This window comes from Carcharodon carcharias, chromosome 14, assembly GCF_017639515.1.
Source record: "Carcharodon carcharias isolate sCarCar2 chromosome 14, sCarCar2.pri, whole genome shotgun sequence".
NCBI classification, from domain to species: domain Eukaryota; kingdom Metazoa; phylum Chordata; class Chondrichthyes; order Lamniformes; family Lamnidae; genus Carcharodon; species Carcharodon carcharias.
Window position 1 is genome coordinate 25,721,578 of NC_054480.1, and position 20,479 is coordinate 25,742,056.

The window sequence follows — 20,479 nt, forward strand, 5'->3', positions numbered from 1 at the left end:
CACACTTTAAAACGTTTGAGAATATAAACAGACTACCTAAATGAAAAGTTTATTTACATGAAATGTTAAGCTATTGTGCATGCTGTATATTATCTATTTATCAATTATTATTTTATGTGATATGCCATTCATCCCAGCTAACAGTTAGCTGGTCATGTTGTAAAACAAGTGACAGTAAATATTTCTATAGTATGTCCTCCAGAGGAACTTTAAATGAATGGTGGTCATTCCAATGAAGGTGATGACAATATTTTATTTCCTGCTCAGATTTATTGCAGAAAACATAACTGATATTACAAAACACAGAGAGAGCCAAAAGGGAAGCCAGCACATATTTGAGATTCACCCAAAAGATGCACTTGCAAAAATCAGGGGTGGCCTCATATGGACCAAATATCAGTGCACTTCTTAAAAAAAAAAACAAATACCATCACCAATTCAAAAAAGGAATTACAATCAGGTTTCAAAATTCGGTGGCACATCTTCAGGCTTTAGGAATATTTTTCATCTTCCGAATTTTCCTTTTCTATCAATTCCCTGATCTAAAAAGAAGAAAACCAGATATATTTAGGGGGAAAAAAGCACCACAGTACCATGACTTTTAAATGTAGTTACGTAGAATAATGAACACAGTTGCATAATGTGAACAGCTACCAGGTTAAATTCCTTTATCTGCTAGTCACATGCTGACCATTTGTCCTGAACCAGAAAAGTAGCGAGTCCTTCTAAAGAAATGCTAATCAATAAATCATTTATTTTTTTCTAGCCCAGACACTGAGTTTCAGCGATTTCCAAGCCGAGCTTTTAACTATCTTCCACAGGTATGGTTGATTTCATTTGTGGTGCATTGTGTCATACATAAACAATGCATGGTATACATCAAATCCACATTGCAAAAATTTTTCTTTGATCAACTGCACTTTCTAGTCAAAATATATCTTGAACTTACACAATCCTAGGAATTTAAGTATGACGAGGTCAGAGCTTTGAAACAACCACTTTTCATGAAATAAGTGACTACCCTTACTACTTCACATTAATCAAAGCAGAGAGCATGATTTTACAAATAACTCTGGGCCCCTGTGGAGTTCACTTGCAAGCTGCCAGAAAGAATGACAAGGTCAAAATGTGGTTTCCCTTCAGAAGTCTAAGCGAGGAACCATTAAGATTATCTTAAAATATTCTACACACTTTCTGTTTAATGAAAGGTTTACCTAACTTTAGTCAGAGATGCAAATATTTGAGCCTGACTTTTTTGAGCACATGGAAGGTTGACTCAGAAGAGACAATAAGCAATTCAGTTAAATACATGAGGTTCATTGAGCATTTGAGATTAGAAAATTTGAAGAACAGTGCATCCATTAAAACAATGGTTCACAAAATAGATACATTAGAATTTCGTTTACATAAAGGCAACTTGTCTTTTAAAAAAACTTATTATTTCAAGGGATCTGGGTGTCGCTGGCTTGGCCAGCATTTGCTACACATCCCAAATTACCCTTGTGAAGGTATTGTTGAGCCACCTTCATGAACTACTGAAGTTCATGTGATGTAGGTACATCCACAATTCAGCTATATCTTGAGTTTCCACAGCCACCAAGTGTTAAGTAAAGGCAAACTTCAATAAACTTTTCTACCAGAAATGGATTATGATTCTGATTATCCAGGAAAGTTAATGTTAGAGCTTGAAATTATTAATTATATTTGTATGGATGCTAGAATGTTTATAACAATGCTTTTCCTGAATAATTGTGATCCAATAGCAATTTGAAAAACATACAAAAAAAAACCCAAAAGTGACATTTAAACATGAAAATATCGCATGCAAAACAACATGCAGCTGTAAAACCAACACTGGAAAAACATGTCCCATTCAACAGAAAGAAAATTAAAAACTAGTACAATTCATCAAGCCACTATGAAGAAATGCTTGAAACTTCATTACCTTTACTGCCCAAATATAGTTTATTGTTGGTTCCATTAAAGTTCAAGTTAAACAATCATACATTCTCGGATCACTACTGTGAAATTCTATCCCTTATGGTATTATTAGTTCTTATTCTTGCTGAAGTTAGTACAAATGTTGGCATGTATTTTCAAGGTTATCTGACACCATCACAAGTAACTTTTTATTTCATTCCTTTTTATGTTTACTCCTTATCCTTTATCCAATGCTTATATTTACATATGTATCTAGATTAATTAGCTTTAATAAAACAATATTAATATAAAACAATAAAGTTGAAGGACTATGGGGGAAAAAGTAGAGAAGTGGGACTAATTGGAAAACTCTTTCAAAGAGCTGACCTGATCTGTGCTGATTGGCCTCCTTCAGTGTAATATGGTTCTATAAATATACTCAAAGCCTCTTAATTTTCTACAGTAGACATTCCTCCTTAATTCCAAGCTAAAATCTTAAATATAATTCTATGAGCAACAATAGAAAGTAACTGGAAATGGGAAAATATCAAAAAAGAATTTGTACTTTGGCACCTCAAGCTCACAGTATAGCAATGATTTTGCCTCCAAATCCTAGCCTGATCTTTATGTACCTGGTATGAGATTTAAAGAAATTTTGTTTTGAACAAGCATCAAACTTCCAAACAAGGCCTGGCTTGGCAGAAAATGCACTTTAGGTCCAAATCACACCTAATGGGAGGACTGTATGATCCCAACGGTGATAAAATTAACTTTAAAAATGAGCATGTAAAATTAATACAATTTTATTATTAATTTCAACAACATCTTTTGCCATGCACAGTGGAATGGGAAATGTTTAATGGTTCACATGCATATCAGAAAAGCTAATTTTCCACAAACATATATGTACACAGCTGATGCGCTTTAAACCCTTACTTGGGTTAGGTTGATTAGAAACCCTTCTACCGAAGAGTCCTATATTTTGCCAATCTACTGCTTTGTTCTGCTGCAATCCTGGCAAAGGAGAGAGGAATATAGATTTAGAAAGACAAAAGATCTTAAGGACAGAGGAATATGATTCAAAGTAAAGTTCACAGAATAATACATTCTTCAGTGAAGTGCCACTGATGATAGGTTGAAACTGTACACACTAAAAGGTCAAATCATTGAAGCCTACATGGAAGACCAACCCCTGGAGGTTTATTAATGACTCTAGCGGTATGTCATGGCATTTTTAATTGGAAAAGTTCCAATCTATTGCTTTAAAAATAAATTACTGGAAAGACTGCTATCTCTGACATTTGATTGTTTTCCCCCTTCACTGCTTACACACCTCGCTTGAACAGACTTAAACCAAAAAAAAAGGTTTCAATTAGATATGAACTTGTGTTATAAGTGTTTCAACAAACTATAATAGATGCAAAAGAAAACAGAGAACCCCACTCCCAATTTTCTCCTCTCCTGAAGGCACAGGCCCATGCTCGGCTGACAGCAGCACCCCACCGACACCAACCCCCCCGGCCCCCCAGTACTTCAAGTCCCTATTTTCTTTGTGCATTGACATTTTTCAACTTGAGAACTTGTCGTTCTCAAGGTGTTCACTAAAATATGGTTCCAATAGGCCCTCTCAGTTACCTCGCCAAAGGAGTCGTTATGCAGTAATTGGTGAGATTTTCAATCACATGGGGCATAACAGCAGGGCACATTTTGTCATCATACTTCCAGGAGGGCTGGATAGGAATTACAAGCTAGAACCTGCCCTTCCAATTTAGTTTCCTAAGCCAAAGGTACTGTAGTGAATTATAGCAATTTTATTGCTGACATGCTGCCTCAACTGACCCTCAGTAAACCATTTCACCTTAGGGAACATCACAGTTAAGTCCAAACTTGTCCTCCAGTAAGACGTATAGAACAAAATGCTCTACTTTTGCTGAACAAACTAACCACGAAAGTCTGTTAGGCATATTTGATTTACAAGATTCTAAAGAACTGTCAAATGTCATGACAGACATATAATTTGCATCCTTTCATTTTGAAACATTGCGCCTTGGGTGACTTTAAAACAAATTTCCCCCATGGCTCACAAGTTCCTATGAGAGAATACAGGTAATCTATTTTTAAGTGGCTTTAGCTGCATTTCTAAAATTATAGATCCAACAGGAATTCGTCAAAAATACATGATTAGTCATCTGCAGACAAAGAAGCCAGCAGCATAAACACACATTTACTTCTAATAGTTACCTTGCTAAGTTATAAAGATTAACATAGAGAACAGAAGTGGAGGAAAAGCTGAGAAGGTTGTTGAAAAAGCCAAGGAGGAGCCAAGGCTTTACAAGAGAGTCACAGAGGGCAAAAGCAAGGAAGTTATGCTGAACCTTTGGAGATCAGTCCTAGTTGGAGTGCTATGTCTGATTCTAGACACCACGCTTTAGAAAAGGTGTCAAAACATTGGAGACTTACTAGAATGGTACCAAGGATAACAGACTTCAGTAATTGAGAAGCTAGATAAACTGGGATTGTTGTTCTTAGAGCAGAATAGGAAGCTGAGACATTTAAAAGAGGTTTTGTTAGAGAATATACAGAGAAACTTTTTCCACTGACTGGCAGGAAGGTCAGTAACCAGGAGGGAGATGGAGAATTTTTTTTAAATGACGTGGTACAATTGGGAATGCACAGTCTGAAGTGCAGTGGAAACAAATTCAGTAGTAACTTAAAAAGGGAGTGAATATATACTTGAAAGAAAAACATTTTCGAGGTTACAGGAATAGAATAGAAATCACTACACCTGCAAAAGGTGCATCCAGCTGCAGCTCCTGAGAAGCCGAGTTAGGGAACTGGAGCTGGAGTTGGATGAACTTCGTTTCATACGGGAGGCAGAGGCAGTAATAGACAGGAGTTTCAGGGAGACAGTCACCCCTAAAAGTCAGGAGGCAGGCAGCTGGGTGAATGTCAGGAGAGGGAAAGGGAATAGACAGAAAGAGCAGAGCACCCCTGTGGCTGTTCCCATCAACAATAGGTATACCCTTTTGGATACTGTTGGTGGGGACGACCTACCAGGGACAAGTTGTAGTGGTTGCGTCTCTGGCACCGAGGTTAGACCCTCAGCTCAGAAAGGAGGGAGGGAAAAGAGGAGAGCAGTAGTGATAGGGGATTCGATAGTTAGGGGGACAGATAGGAGGTTCTGTGGGAGAGATCGAGAATCCTGGATGGTCTGTTGCCTCCCGGGTGCCAGGGTCCGCGATGTCTCGGATCGAGTTCTCAGTATTCCCAGGAGGGAGGGTGAGCAGCCAGATGTTGTGGCCAATGACGTGGATAGGAAGGAGGAGGAGGTCCTGCAAAGAGAGTTTAGGGAGTTAGGTGCTAAGTTGAAGGACAGGACCTCCAGGGTTACGATCTCAGGATTGCTACCCGTGCCATGTGCTAGTGAGGCTAGAAATAGGAGGATAATGCCGCTAAATATGTGGCTAAGGAGATGGTGCAGGAGGGAGGGCTTCATGTTTCTTGACAATTGGGCTCTGTTCCAGGGAAGGTGGGACCTGTTCCGACGGGACGGTTTGCAGCTGAACTGGAGGGGGACTAACATCCTTGCGGGTAGGTTTGCTAGTGCTGCTCCAGGGCGTTTAAACTAGATTTGCAGGGGGACGGGAACCAGAGTGTTAGAGCAGATAGTGAGGTGGAGGAGGATAAAGGTCAAGCGAGGAATGCACGTATAGACAGAAATCAAGGGTCCGTACGTGATAGAAATGTTCTCAGGTGCATCTATTTCAATGCAAGGAGTATTGTCGGAAAGGCAGATGAGTTTAGGGCGTGGATTGGCACGTGGGATTACGACATTATTGCTATTAGTGAGACTTGGTTGCAGGTGGAGCAGGACTGGCAGCTCAATGTTCTGGGGTTCTGTTGTTTCAGACGTGATAGAGGGGGAGGGATGAAAGGGGGAGGAGTGGCATTACTAGTCAGGGAAAATATCACAGCTGTGCGTAAGCAGGACAGCCCAGAGGGCTCGTCTACAGAGGCCATATGGCTTGGCCTAAATAGCCAAGTGGTTATGGTACTGGGTTTGTAACCCCAAGATCCAGAGTTCAAATCTCACAATGGCAAACTATGAAACAATGTAACTTCATCTGACTAGGAACAGATGGAAACGGGTTTGTACTCGAAAGAGTTACAGAGGCCGTATGGGTGGAGCTGAGGAATGGGAAAGGTGTGACCACACTAATAGGGTTGTATTATAGACTGCCCAATAGTCAGAGAGAATTGGAAGAGCAAATCTGTAGAGAGATAGCAAACCAATGTAAGAAACAGAAAGTTGTGATAGTAGGAGATTTTAACTTTCCACATATTGACTGGGATTCCCATATTGTAAAAGGGCTGGATGGCAAATGTGTTCAGGAAAGTTTTCTAAATCAATATATAGAGGTACCAACGAGAGAGGATGCAATACTTGATCTCCTATTAAGGAACCAGACAGGTCAGGTAACAAAAGTATGTGTAGGCGAACATTTTGGGTCCAATGACCACAATGTCATTAGTTTTAAGCTAGTTATGAGTAAGGATAGGTCTGATCCTCGAGTTGAGATTCTAAATTGGAGAAAGGCCAATTTTGTGGAAATGAGAAAGGATCTAGGAAGCATGGATTGGCATAAGTTGTTTTCTGGCAAGCATGTGTTCAGTAAGTGGAAGGCATTCAGAGGCGAAATTTTGAGAGTGCAGAGTTTGTATGTTCCTGTCAGGATTAAAGGCAAAGTTAGCAGGCATAGGGAACCTTGGATTTCAAGGGATATTGGCGATCTGGTTAAGAAGAAGAGCGAGGTATATAGCAGGTATAGGCAACAAGAAGCAAATGAGGTACTTGTAGAGTATAGAAAATGTAAGAAAATACTAAAAAAGGAAATCAGGAAGGCAAAAAGACGACATGAGGTTGCTTTGACAGATAATGTGAAGGTAAACCCAAAGGGTTTCTACAAGTATATTAAAACTTGTCCCCTTGTCAGTTGGTCCCCTTGAAGATCAGAGTGGTTGTCTATGTGTGGAGCCTCACGAGATGGGGGAGATCTTAAACAGTTTTTTTTTGCATCAGTATTTACTCAGGAAACTGGCATAGTGTATAAGGAAGGAAGGGAAACAAGCAGTAGTTTCATGTAACATATAGAGATTAAAGAGGAGGAGGTGCTTGCTGCCTTACAGCGAATAAAGGTAGATAAATCTCCCGGGCCTGACATGATGTTCCCTCGGACCTTGAGGGAGACTAGTGAAGAAATTGCAGGGGCCCTGGCAGAAATATTTAAAATGTCCTTAGCCATGGGTGAGGTGCCGGAGGATTGGAGGGTAGCTCATGTTGTTCTGTTGTTTAAAAAAGGCTCCAGAAGTAAACCAGGTAATTACAGGCCGGTGAGCCTGACGTCAGTAGTAGGTAAATTATTGGAAGGTGTTCTGAGAGATCGGATATATAATTATTTGGACATCCAAGGGTTGATTAGGGATAGTCAGCATGGCTTTTGCGTGGTAGGTTGTGTTTAACGAACGTTGTAGAGTTTTTCGAGGAGGTTACCAAGAAAGTAGATGAAGGAAAGGCTGTGGATGTTGTCTACATGGACTTTAGTAAGGCCTTTGACATGGTCCCACATGAGAGGTTAGTTCAGAAGGTTCAGACACTTGGTATCCATGGAGAGGTTGTAAACTGGATTCGAAATTGGCTGTGTGGGAGAAGACAGGGAGTGGTAGTGGATGATTGCTTCTCAGACTGGAGGTCTGTGACTAGTGGTGTGCCTCAGGGATCTGTGCTTGGACCATTGTTTTGTTGTCTATACCAATGATTTGGATGATAATGTGGTGAATTGGATCAGCAAGTTTGCTGATGACACTAAGATTGGAGGCGTTGTGGACAGCAAGGAAGGCTTTCAAAGCTCGCAGTAAGATCTGGACCAACTGGAAAAATGGGCCAGAAAATGGCAGATGGAATTTAATGCAGAAAAGTGTGAGGTGTTACATCTTGGAAGGTCAAACCCAAGGTAGGGCATACACAGTAAACGGTAGGGCACTGAGGAGAGCAGAGGAACAAAGGGATCTGGGAGTTCAGATACAGAGTTCCCTGAAAGTGGCTTCACAGATAGACAAAGTTGTAGAGAAAGCTTTTGGCATACTGGCCTTCATAAATCAAAGTATTGAGTATAGGAGTTGGGATGTTATGAGGAGGTTTTATAAGACATTGGTGAGGCCAACTTTGGAGTATTGTGTGCAGTTCTGGTCGCCTAACCACAGGAAGGATATCAGTAAGATTGAGAGAGTGCAGAGAAGATTTACTAGGATGTTGCTGGGTCTTAAGGAGTTGAGTTACAGGGAAAGATTAAACCGGTTAGGACTTTATTCCTTGGAGTGTAGAAGAATGAGGGGAGATATGATAGAAGTTTACAAAATTATGAGGGGTATAGACAGAGTAAATGCGAGTAGGCTCTTTCCACTTAGATTAGGAGAAATAAACACGAGAGGACATGGCTTTAGGGTGAAAGGGGAAAGGTTTAGGAGGAACATTAGGGGGACCTTCTTCACTCAGAGTGGTGACAGTGTGGAACGAGCTACCATCTGACGTGTAAATGCGGGCTCACTCTTAAGTTTTAAGAATAAATTAGATAGATACATGGATGGGAGAGGTCTGTAGGGTTATGGACTAGGTGCAGGTCAATGGGACTAGCGGAATAATATTTCAGCACAGACTAGAAGGGCCGAATGGCCTGTTTTCTGTGCTGTAGAGTTCTATGGTTCTAATAGAAAAGTGAGACTAATTGGCTAATTCTTTCAGAGTCGATACAGATGTGATGAGCCACATGGCCTCCTCTTGTGCTGTATGTTTCTACGAACTTTCAATGATCCATTTGGGTCAGGGAGAAAACAGGTTTGACCCTTGGATTGTGCTAAGGTAATCAACTTAAGGATGATAACATCATTATAGTTTGCATTAGCATTTTTTGTTCAAAGTAGGGAAAAATCGTCGCTGCTCATCTTGGTCTAACAGCCAGTTAACAGAATTTGGCTCAGATGTGAGGGTTGCTTTGGTTGAACAGCCTGGCAACACTCACTGTATGGTATGAGGAATGGTAGTTTGCAGTTGGATGTGTGTAGAATGACTTACATTGCCTTCAAGAGAGGGAGCAAACGAGAGCAGAAACACCAGAGGTAAAGATTACCATTCAAAACAAAAACTTGCATTGAAAAGACAAGCAGGATATTTGTGTATGTTGTATAAACACAGAAAATATAAATGACATCCATGGTCATACATAAAGAATTTGAAATGAGAAAAATGTTTTCAAATTATCATTTTTCCTATAATTCAGAAGGTTCCAGGGATGTAAAACCAGATTCTAGTTAAAAATACAAAGCTCTTTGACATCTCAGAAGCTTATTTTAAAAATGCTTACACTTTAATCACATTATTCCATGATTCTTTCATATATTTTATTGATACAAAATGTGTGTAAGATCAAATACATTGATAACTTATCAGCTAGCATTTTGCAGATAAAATGTATAGATATATATATGAGCTAAAACATTGATATGCACTATGAGTTACTATATAGGATGAATATAGATAGTCAAAACACTCTAATATATAACACTCTCATACTTTCTGGGGTTTGGTTTGATGCCTGGTGTGCGGTTCGGAATAACATCAACAGCACAGGTTCAATTTGTGTTCTGGCTAAAGTAGCCTCCTTGCCCCACCACTGAGAGTGGAAGGCAATGGCAAACCACAACTGCCAAAAACTGCCCAAAAAAGTGGCTCAGGCTGAAGTATCAGCAGACAATGAGGCAAAGAATGAAGGAATGAAGCAAAGAAAGATAGCTCTCCCCACTGATCACAGTCTCAGGTTGAACCAGACTGTTGGACCCTGAGCCAAGCCTCCAATCCAAGTCTCATATCAACGGCATCTCAACCAAAACTTCGTTACTCATATCTTATCCCACACAAAGTCCTGCTCACTTAATGTCCTGAGCTATATTAACTCTTGGGCCCCCAATGCGTCAAAATTAAAATTCTCATATATATGATTGTTCCAAAGAGGAGTCACATTGGACTCAAAACATTAACTCTTGTTTTTCTCTCTCCACCGATGCTGCCAGACCTATTGTGTTTTTCCAGCATGTGTGTTTTTATTTCAGATTTCCAGCATCTGCAATATCTTGTTTTTCTAAAATTTGCATCCCTGTGTTCCTAGCCCATAAGCCACTCCCAACCTCTGTTTTCCTTCTTCTGGTCCACTACAAACCTCGTTCCCTCCGCACCACCACCGCTTCCACTCACCCAAACCCCAACACTCCATTTCTCAACACACTTAGAATTCACTCCACTTCTCGCTCTTTTAAGACCTTCCTCCAAATCAAACTCTTTAACCTTGCTTTTCGTTATCCTTCCAAGTATCGCCACCTTTAGCTCACTGTCAGTTTTGGTCTGATTATGCCTGTGAGGAGAGCCTTGCAATATTTTTCAATGTAAAATGTGCTAAATAAACACAAGTTGTTCTTGAGGTCAAATGCTATGGACTGTCTTAAATGTATATTAAACTGCAATGTGTTAACTCTCAAAGCTGCAACTGGAAAGTTGCACATGAGTTTGTCATAGTGTGAAGCTTTACAACACCACATTGTTCTATGAGCCTTGGCACTCGCTGAATAAAAAAAGACCACTTACATTTGCATTTTATAGCTGAAATGCTACAGTCCTCAAAGGGTACCAGTATCACTTCTAATTGGTTTGTGTGGGTACAAAATGAATTTTATTGCATGAGTGGCCAATGAACCACATTAGTAGACAGCTCTAAAATGCAAATTATTTAAATTCTCCAATACAACAGCAAACTATAGCTGTAACATTTCAGACTCATGAAACCAACTGAATCAAAATTACATGTCAAATATATAAAATCAACACACTGAAAGTCCCCCTATTTTTAATTTGCTCAGCAGTCGGGTTTATAAACCCACGCTGAACAGTTGGGCTCAGCACAGCACATCCATCACTTCAGATGGGGAAGACAGTCGGGGTCAAATAGTATCTGAATGTTAAAACACATGACAAAACCATTTTAAAAGCTGTTTTGTATTTCTTCACTCGGTTCTATAATAGCAGTCAGAAAAGTGTTGTAAACATATCAATATTTAAAAATAAACTAATTCTAATAATTTAATCTAATAAAAATAATCTCGAAGTATTTTTCAAAAATGTTCCACTTTTCTTCCTGTTTCCAAACAATCACCCCTTCTGATAAAAGGGTGGGTAACATATGCTACAAATTTCTAATCAGTCATTTTTAGAACTGACCATCACCTAATATGAAGAAAAAAGATACTAGTTTCTCCAGCCAATTTATCTCTTTGATATTATTTAATGCCGAATTACAATGATAAGTTTCATTCAGTGGACCCTGGATGAGATGCAGGTTCCATTTTCTGGATTTTTTTTTCTAAAGACTATTATTCCGCTGCTTCCTTCTCATAGAAAGATTTTGTGCATCAAGCTGAAGAACGTCACTACTAGAGAATGGAACACTTTTTCACTTTGGGTAACCACTGTCTCTATTAACCAACCTCAGCTGGTAGAAACAGGTAAAACTAAGGCTCCTTTACACCTGCCCCAACAACAGTTGCCCAAGTTGAATCGCCTCATGACGAACTCCGTCAACCCTGAATGGGAGCCAGGCATGATCGGCCTGCCACCCATATTGAGTCACCCTGCTACAAGTTTTATTAAATCTGAAATGTATCTGGATATATGCAGCTGATATAATTTCTAGCTAGGGCATAGCACTGCTTTAGAGCCAGGTATTTTATGGAGAATGATACTGTGCATTGCACGGAGCTGTAACTTTTTAAACGATTACTTAACAGATAGGAAAGCTGCGCAGGTTTATGCATACGATAGTTGAAATAGCAGATATCTTGTCTAGCGTGAATGTGCCTACTATAATTTAGTGATGGATTACCTCATCACCCCTCTCATCCTTCAAGATGCACCTTACAACCTACCTCTTTGACAAAGTTTTTAGTTATCTGTCCTGTTATCTTATGTGATTCAGTGTCAAATTGTGTTCCATAATGCTCATGTGAAGCACCTTGGGGTGTTTTACAATGTTAAATGTGCTTTATAAATAGAAGCTGTTAGTTAAACTATTGAAAATACTTAGAAAATAAATTTTAAACATTAAATGCTAATAGTTTTTTTTGCTTAGAATGGAATTTGCTTTTAGTGATCTTGAAGTTCTTGATGCTTAAAATTACTCTTGGCAAAATCGTCAGGAGGCTAAGATCTCACACTATATTTATATATATCCTCAAGGCTATTAGCTATGTCTGTCTGTGACCCTGAACAAAAAGGGCTATCTGGCAGTATTGAAGAAATTTGCACTTTGTTATCTCTGAGGAGACCCCAACGACTTTCTGTGGGCTGCAGAGACCAAATTAAAAGGGAACAATGCAAAGGCCATCTACATTTCATAAGCCAGGCTAGCCAACTGGATCTGATCCACCTGCTAGGACAAAGGACCCCACAACCTCTCTTTGAGACTTAATGATTGGGACATTAACAATCTAAGGGACGCAGACAAACAGATACACACCCTTTTTCAAAGCCAAAGTGGAGAGGTGATAAACATATTACATGAACCCCTAGCTGGGGGAAATCAGTAATATTGCCTTGTGGAGCTGCAAAGCTCAGTCTGCCATTTTTACCATCTACAAGCAGCAGCACAAAAAAGGGGCTCTGTCCAGGTTTGAATGCCTGGCCCCACTGTTTCTACTGGAACTTCTGTACCATCGCCTACAAAACTGATTCATCGCTGAGTGCCCATCTCATCATGGAAATCAACTCTACTGGAAAAGTCAATTATCTGGCATCAGTTTAGCCTGCCGACCTCTGTGAAGGAAAACATCATTGGACTTTGATTCTGGACACACTTGAAACAATGATTCTTTTTGGAGGTCTTTGCGAGGTAAATCTTTCTTTCTCTATCCCTTTTTTACTGTACAAACGCACAGAAAGCTAAATAGTGACTCCCCTTCCGCATTTCGAGTGTGTGCAAATAATCTAACCCACTGAGTTTATCCGATCTTGCGTTGGCTGAGGCGTTAATTAACATAAAATTGGAACACACCAAAACTGAGGGGTTGGGAAACACACCACACTTCTAAAAGAGGGCAAGCAAATCAAAGCACCTTTTTGTTTACGGACGGGTGGTGAGAGGAATAATCAGGGCTGTTTAAATTAACCCCCCTCCTGCCCATGGCATTATATTAACTGTGCATTTTCCATCAATTTTCCTGTTCAGTACACGTAGTTGATCAAGATTGTGCTGCACCCCACAGTCTTTCTTTCCAGTTATGCTGAAATTATAATAGGAAGGTGGTAAACTCCACAGTGCAGACAGGCACTGGGGAATTGTTACCTTCCAACATATTGACCATTGAGGGACCTTCAAAACTATTATCACTCTACCTGGCTTCGATTGCACTGGATGCAGCTCCTGTCATTTATCATGGTAAGAGTTAAACATTTCATTTCTTTTTAAGTGCCGATAAAATATTTAACTTCAACAGTGATTAAAAAAATACAATCATCTAAATGCACATACAGCAATCAAACATATAGCTGCAAAGAGCTAATGCACAGAATATTTTGGGTTGGATGAGAATTCCATACCTCTTTACTGCCTTCTGAGCTAACATTCTGTTTCCAGCAAAGAATGTGATGCTGCCAAGTATAGCAAGATACTGCAGAGTCTGAAACATGTTCAGCTGAGTCCAGTATACATACATGAGTCCCAACATTCCTGAAGAAAGTAAGATAAAAGGAAAGTTTTAGGCTGACATTGTATAACAGGGCTATCAGTACAGAGATCACTTAGGCTGAACAAACATTGGATTTAGCCTGTTAATAGTTAAGCACTTCACTGACCTACCTGGTCAAAATGAAGATGCTACATGTGGTCATCAAGTTTCTTTAATTTATCAAATCCTGCTAGTTGCATTCAGACTTTCATTTTAACCAATGTTAATGTTTAAACTTGCGCTATCTGTATACAGCACTTGATTTAGTTTCCTGAAACAAAAGGCAATTAAAATATTTTCTTGGCAACGCCTTAAACTATTTCACTGCTGAGGACTAGCTGATCCAGACTGCAAATTTTACATAATCACCATTGAATATTTGTTTATAATCTGCCTGTAGCTCACCAAAGATAGACTGGCATGGTCTCAAGTCACTGCTGTTTGATTGCGAGAAATTAGAAAACTATATACAATTTGACTTATGTTACCCAATCAAAAGGCTCTAGCAAATAAACAAAAATAAAGCAATGGCTCCAAAAAATCATTGGATGTTAGTTTACTTTTTACTTATCAGTATCATCCAATATTAACAACTCTTTGCAGACCCAACGGCTCCATACCTGTCTACAAAAATGCCAATTATGGGCCTGCTGTTGACTTTTACAACTGAATACAAAACTGGGGTTTAAGTAAGTTAATTGCAATGGTGTTGTTACATGTGTTTTCTGGCAATTTGTTCATTTTTTTCATCAATATCTTTGCATCAAGTTGTAGTTCTACCTTCACTATATTAGCTTGTACTTATTTCCTTAATGCACAAGATACACAAAATAAAGGAATAGAGCAATAAAAACAGAATGATTCAATGAAAGTAGAATAATTAAAATGATTAAATCACAGGAAATAAAAGAGCAACCAATATTGTTGAAACAAATGCAATTTTGCACAATTGCAGAATGGCAAGTTATTAAATTACTCAGTTGATGGTAAGGTTATTCTACATAGAGATAGTCAAATGGCTAAGTTCTCAAATTAGGTTGTTGGCTTTTACTTTATTCCATTGTGATGGTTCATGGGCAGGATGAGGTTTCACGTAGGTTTTTAAAAATGTACTAAAGGTGTATTTGAAAGTGATGGACATGTTCCAACTCATGTGACATTGTCAAATGAGGGGACATCAGGGAATTTTTTTTTTCTTATTTTTAAGATTTTTTTTATTGTGGAGCCGATCTCCCTTAGCCTCAGGGAGATGAATGCACTCTTTTGTGCGCATGTGTGAGAGAGCTCACTCTCGGCTCAGGGAATCCCACCCCCCCCCCCCCCCCCCCCCCCCCACCCCAGCCCTCACAGGGAGCACATAGCGCTTCCTGGTGGATGTCACGCTGGGCGGGCCTTAATTAGCCCGTTCACGTAAAATGGTGGCAAGGGGCGTGCTTCCACGCACCCGCTCCTAAACATCCACCCCCCCCAGACTGGGGGAAAATTCGGCCCCAAAGAATTCAGATTGTCATCCATAATCTGATTGCTTTAATACTTTGAATAACTAAAAAAAAAAATTAAACATGTAAATGTTTTAAGCATCTACTTAGCAGTTTTCATTTCATTAGCGTTTATACGTTACAATTAAATTGGATCATTAACGTCTCAAGGATTATACTTTGGTTCTGAAATTTTTGGGCTTCGATCTCTTTTCTGTACATAAGAACTAGGAGCAGGAGTAGGCAATTCAGCCCCTCGAGCCTGCCCTGCCATTCAATACTATCATGGCTGATCTCACTTCAGCCTTAACTCCAATTTCCTGCTCTCGCTCCATAACCTTTCAACCCATTACTAATTAAAAATCTATCTCCTCAAAATTATTCAGCATCCCGGCATCCACTGCACTCTGAGGTAGTGAATTCCACAGATTCGCGACCCTTTGAGAAAAGTAATTCCTCCTCATCTCTGATTTAAAACTACCACCCCTAAGCCTAAAACTATGGCCTCTCGTTCTAGAATGCCCCACAAGGGGAAACATCTGCTCCACATCTACTTTATCTATCCCCTTTAGCATCTCATATACCTCAATTAGATCTTCTCTCATCCTTCTAAACTCTAGTGAGTATAGCCTAAACTGCTCAATCTCTCCTCATAAGACAAGCCCCATGTCTCTGGAATCAATCTAGTGGACCTCCTCTGAACCACCTCCAATGCAACTACATCCTTCCTCAAATAACAGGACCAAAACTGTGCAAAGTACTCCAGGTGTGGTCTCACCAATGCCGTGTACAGTTGCAACAATACTTTCCTATTTTTATATTCTATTCCTTTAGCAATAAACGCCAAAATTCCATTTGCCTTCCTTATTAGTTGATCATAAAAAGACTGGTGAACTCAAATTTAAGGTTTTGGGCAAAGGATGCAGGGGTGGGCAGGGGGGGATGGGAGGAAGAACTCCTTTACGTAGCAAGTGGTAACGACTCGGAAACTGCTATTTACGATGGTGGTGGAGGTAGGGACAATCAATGATTTAAACAAGAAATTCAATGGGCACTTGAAGAAAATAAAATTGCAGGGCCACTGGGATCAAGCAGGAAAATGGGACTGACTGGATTGCTCTAGAGAGCTAGCATGGACCTGATGGGTTGAATGGCCTCCTACTGTGCCCTAATAACACCATGACAGGCAAGTGTGACACTTTCAACATTGAAAGCACTAATGATGGGATTATGCATGAGAACAACAAGTAGGGCAAAGGGTTTTCAATTAAATGTGTGCCCATGTGCTGAATTTAACTGATAACTTGAGCAATATTTTACTTTCCTATGAAGTAAAAAAAAAACAACTCACCAGCATGGCCCAAATGGAAGATGATAGTGCTCGGAGAGAAGGTGAAATTGGAGATGTTGACACCAAGTTTGATCCACTGCAAGAAACATTTTTTTTTCAATAAAAACATACAAGGTCCAAAGGTAATACACAACTTTCAAAAACACAAGTACATTTCAAAACGCATCTCAATTTAGAATTTAACTTTACAACTTCTTTAAAATATGTTTTCATATCCTTCTAGCTTCTTAAGCTTTACATTGGAACAAATTAAAAGGAAGGTAAAGAAAGTTCATTAGGTTCATTCATTAGATGCACCTTTAAGCACCTTTGTCAATAATATTAATTCCCAAGGAAATAAAAAAAAGGGAAAATCCTGAGAGATTTCTCCCTGATTCCCTTGGGAATAGGTAGACAATGGGAAAAATTTCCTCCCTGTTGCGGGGGGGAGGTTAGTGTGGGAGTGGGCGCGCGCGCGCGCCACTAATTAGCACCCCCAATTTGGGGTGCATTGCCAGTTTACATGGGCAGGCCAATTAAGGCCTCATACAGTGTGACATCTGCTCGAAAGTGCTATGTGCTCCCTGTGCAGGTGGGGGGGGGGGGTGGGGGAGAGAGCGGCGGAGGGGAGATTCCCTCAGCCGGGAGTGCGTTCTTTCGTGCACAGATCTCCCTGAGGCTAAGTGCTGCCTCAGGGAGATCGGCTCGGAATTTAAATTTTTAATACAAATGATAAAAAACTTTCCCTGACATGCCCCCTCATGTGACACTGTCACATGAGTTGGGACATATCCATAACTTTTATTTAAAGATTTGATAAAACTTTAAATACCCTCATAAAACCTCATCCCGCCCATGGATGAGATTTCATGCTTTTTCCCAAAGCCCACCAGGGCTCCCGGCCTGCCCGCCAACCTTAAGATTGGTTGGGTAGATCCATCAATGACCTTAATTAGTTTTTCAATGGCCTCAATAAGCCGTTGACAGGTTGGTGGGCACACAGCTGACTTGGCTACACGCCCGCCGACCTGAAAATGGAAATGACGTGGGGTGACATCGGGAACTCCACCTGACGTCATCCCGCATCAGTGAGCTAGTCCTGTGCCCGCTCACCGACCAGAAGATCCTGCCCTATGGTTCACCACAGCATGTCACTAGATATACCTAAATTGGCCCCTTCTCTTCATGCATCCCAATCGACTTTAAAACACAGTGCTACTGAGGTCCAGAAAACTAATGATCCCAAAAGTGAAGCCCTGAAGACCCTATTGGTCTCATCATAAATTTTGGCTCTGTAATTGCCATTGCTGGGCAACTCAATGTATATAATTACTAATAATTCAATATTACAATTTTTTAGTGCAGTGTTAGCAGCATAGCATCTCATGGGCACCTTGAAGGGACCTTAAATCTATGGTTTGTATGTACTCAAATTAAATGCCAACAATCAAAGATTTAATGAATTATTGCACAGATTTAATTTCAGTGCCAGTCTTTGCTAGAGGTCTTCTCATGCAGAAATTACTTATTTCTAACTCAGATTATTAGTTTCATAAACAAAGATAATGCTAATATTTCAGTTCAATGTCAATAATGCATTGCAGAGACGTATGAAACATCTTTTTTCCAACAGATAGAGCTCCACGGAAGCTAAACATTTGTGAAGGTCATAAAGTATCTTATTAACAATTCCTACGCTGCTAGTTGAAAATCTCAAAGTGTTTATTTACATGGATTCTTAAAAATAGTGCTTAGTACACCCCCAATACAATGGCAACAGTCTCTTACCCAAAGTAGCCTTTATATTTGTAACTGATATTAAACATGCCATTTACTTGAACTGTGCTCAGTTAAAGTGATTTAACACATAGTCAACTATTCATCTTACACATTCAGGTGCAGTCTCAGCACTTACAGCTGTCAAAAAAAATTGAGACAATTTGAGATAGGTTAAGATTCCTGCAGGAAAAAAAAAATGCATGAATTATTAGCATAACTTTGAATGCATCATTAGCTTTTCTGGAAGGAGTATTCCCAAAAATGTCTCCAAACAGCGGTCAGAAATATCACTAGCCCAAAGTGTACCATTTTAAGGCAGGATAAAATAAGCCTTAGAAACCAACAGACTAGCGAATGCACAGAATCAGACTTGGATTAGGGCTTCTCGATTATTTTTCTCAATTTACAATAAGCATGTCATACTTACCATATCCCCTGCCAAAATCCCACACAACAGACATGTTTTACATATAAGGGTAGAAAGAAATTTGTCTCGGGTGCTGGTGCAAAACAGGTGGTATCAGATCAGCCATCCATTAGACACAGTGCCTTATGTTCAATTCCAATGCAGTCACTGTTTTGAATCACCACCCAAGACAAATTTCTACCCCATAAATCCACGTACTATTAAAATTCAACAATCTGCATTTCCTCTGTATAAAGTGTTGTTCGATTTTAACAGATTCACAGGATTAAAAGTAGAATCTAAAACTAATGAAGCATTCTATTCAACTTGCCAAATCTCTTAATTCAAAAAGATGTGGATAATCCAAATAATATGTCATTATTTTGACACTGCAAAATTCAGTACATTACGATATTAAAAACTGCATGTACATTACTCTAGAGGACATTGAGATAAAGAAAGCAATTTACAAAGTCTCAGTTATTGAGCAAATGGGTTTTGGGACATCAGCTCAATTCCTTATGAAGCTTTAATCAAACAATCCAATTTAAACAGAGGACATTGTGGACTATTTACCTTCTCCACTGAGTTTAATAATTAACTTCAAAATACAACCAAACTAAATTTCAAATATTTGGATACTCCACTCCCGAAGACTACCTTCCTTTTGCTGTGAATTCCTTTTTCTGATATTATTTTCAATGAATTTGGTGAATACAATAGCAAGAGTAGCAGTTGATTTATGAATAAGGTATGGCAATACCTACCTTTCTGGGTCTGCATCACAAGGGAGATGTAGTATAAAGGGTTAATGATAAATATGTAATTTTATAGTCTACATCATCAGTGATGTAAGAACACATAACAGAGGATGGAGAGAGGTAGTTCTACGTAGAGTCTTCTGCTGTGTCTACCTTGTAAATAGTTAGCATGATGTTCAATCAAGGATAGAGTTTGCTAACAGCATCGCCTCCAGCATTATCTGTAAGCCCAGGACCATGACTACTACATCTAAGAACAAAACAATGATAACAGAAGATGATCCACTGCTAACACCCATAGGCCCATCAATACCAGTACCAAAGGAAGTAGGAGAGATCATTATCTTTCTGATCCTGGATGTGCAGCCAATAACATCTCAGCCTAAAATGTCCAGTACCAGATGCTCAAATAGTTAAGATCAAGTGCCTGCTGGTCTTGCACATTTTGAAGGCACTTCCCAAAGGGCTACAGTAACAAAAATCTTTTCCATGCTCCTAAAGACAGGAGCATTTTTTCTAGGCAGTTACTGCAATGCAAAAAATAAATTAAGTGATAATGTTAAGAATCCTTTGCTTCAATATTGAACTATGCAAGGGGAAGGCAATGGCATGCTGGGACTGTCATTAGACTTTGAAGAATATTAAGGTGGATAAGTCCCCAGGGCCAGATGGGATCTACCCCAGAGTACTGAGGAAGGCAAGGGAGGAGATTGTTGGGGCCTTGACAGAAATCTTTGTATCCTCACTGGCGACGGGTGAGGTCCCAGAGGTCTGGAGAATGGCCAATCTTGTTCCATTGTATAAGATGGGTAGCAGGGATAATCCAGGAAATTACAAGCTGGTGAGCCTTACGTCAGTGGTAGGGAAATTATTGGAGAAGATTCTTCGTGACAGGATTTACTACCATTTGGAAGCAAATGGGCGTATTAGTGAGAGGCAGCATGGTTTTGTGAAGGAGGGGTCATGTCTCACTAACTTGATC

General features: G+C 39.7%; 1 protein-coding gene across 2 annotated transcripts in view; it reads right to left on the bottom strand.

Moving 5' to 3' along the window:
- Positions 1-250: 250 nt before the first annotated feature.
- Positions 251-20,479, bottom strand: part of rpn2 (ribophorin II) — a 59,319-nt gene continuing 39,090 nt past the window's right edge. Inside the window, exons 15-18 of one of the 2 annotated variants that reach the window (XM_041204427.1) lie at positions 16,573-16,648; positions 13,616-13,745; positions 2,857-2,934; positions 251-542 (exon numbers count right to left, since the gene is read on the bottom strand). In XM_041204427.1, the coding sequence (XP_041060361.1) occupies positions 2,883-2,934; positions 13,616-13,745; positions 16,573-16,648 (258 nt within the window). In that variant the 3' untranslated portion in view covers positions 251-542; positions 2,857-2,882. The remainder of the gene's footprint in view (positions 543-2,856; positions 2,935-13,615; positions 13,746-16,572; positions 16,649-20,479) is intronic. The other variant, XM_041204429.1, reaches the window with a different exon arrangement.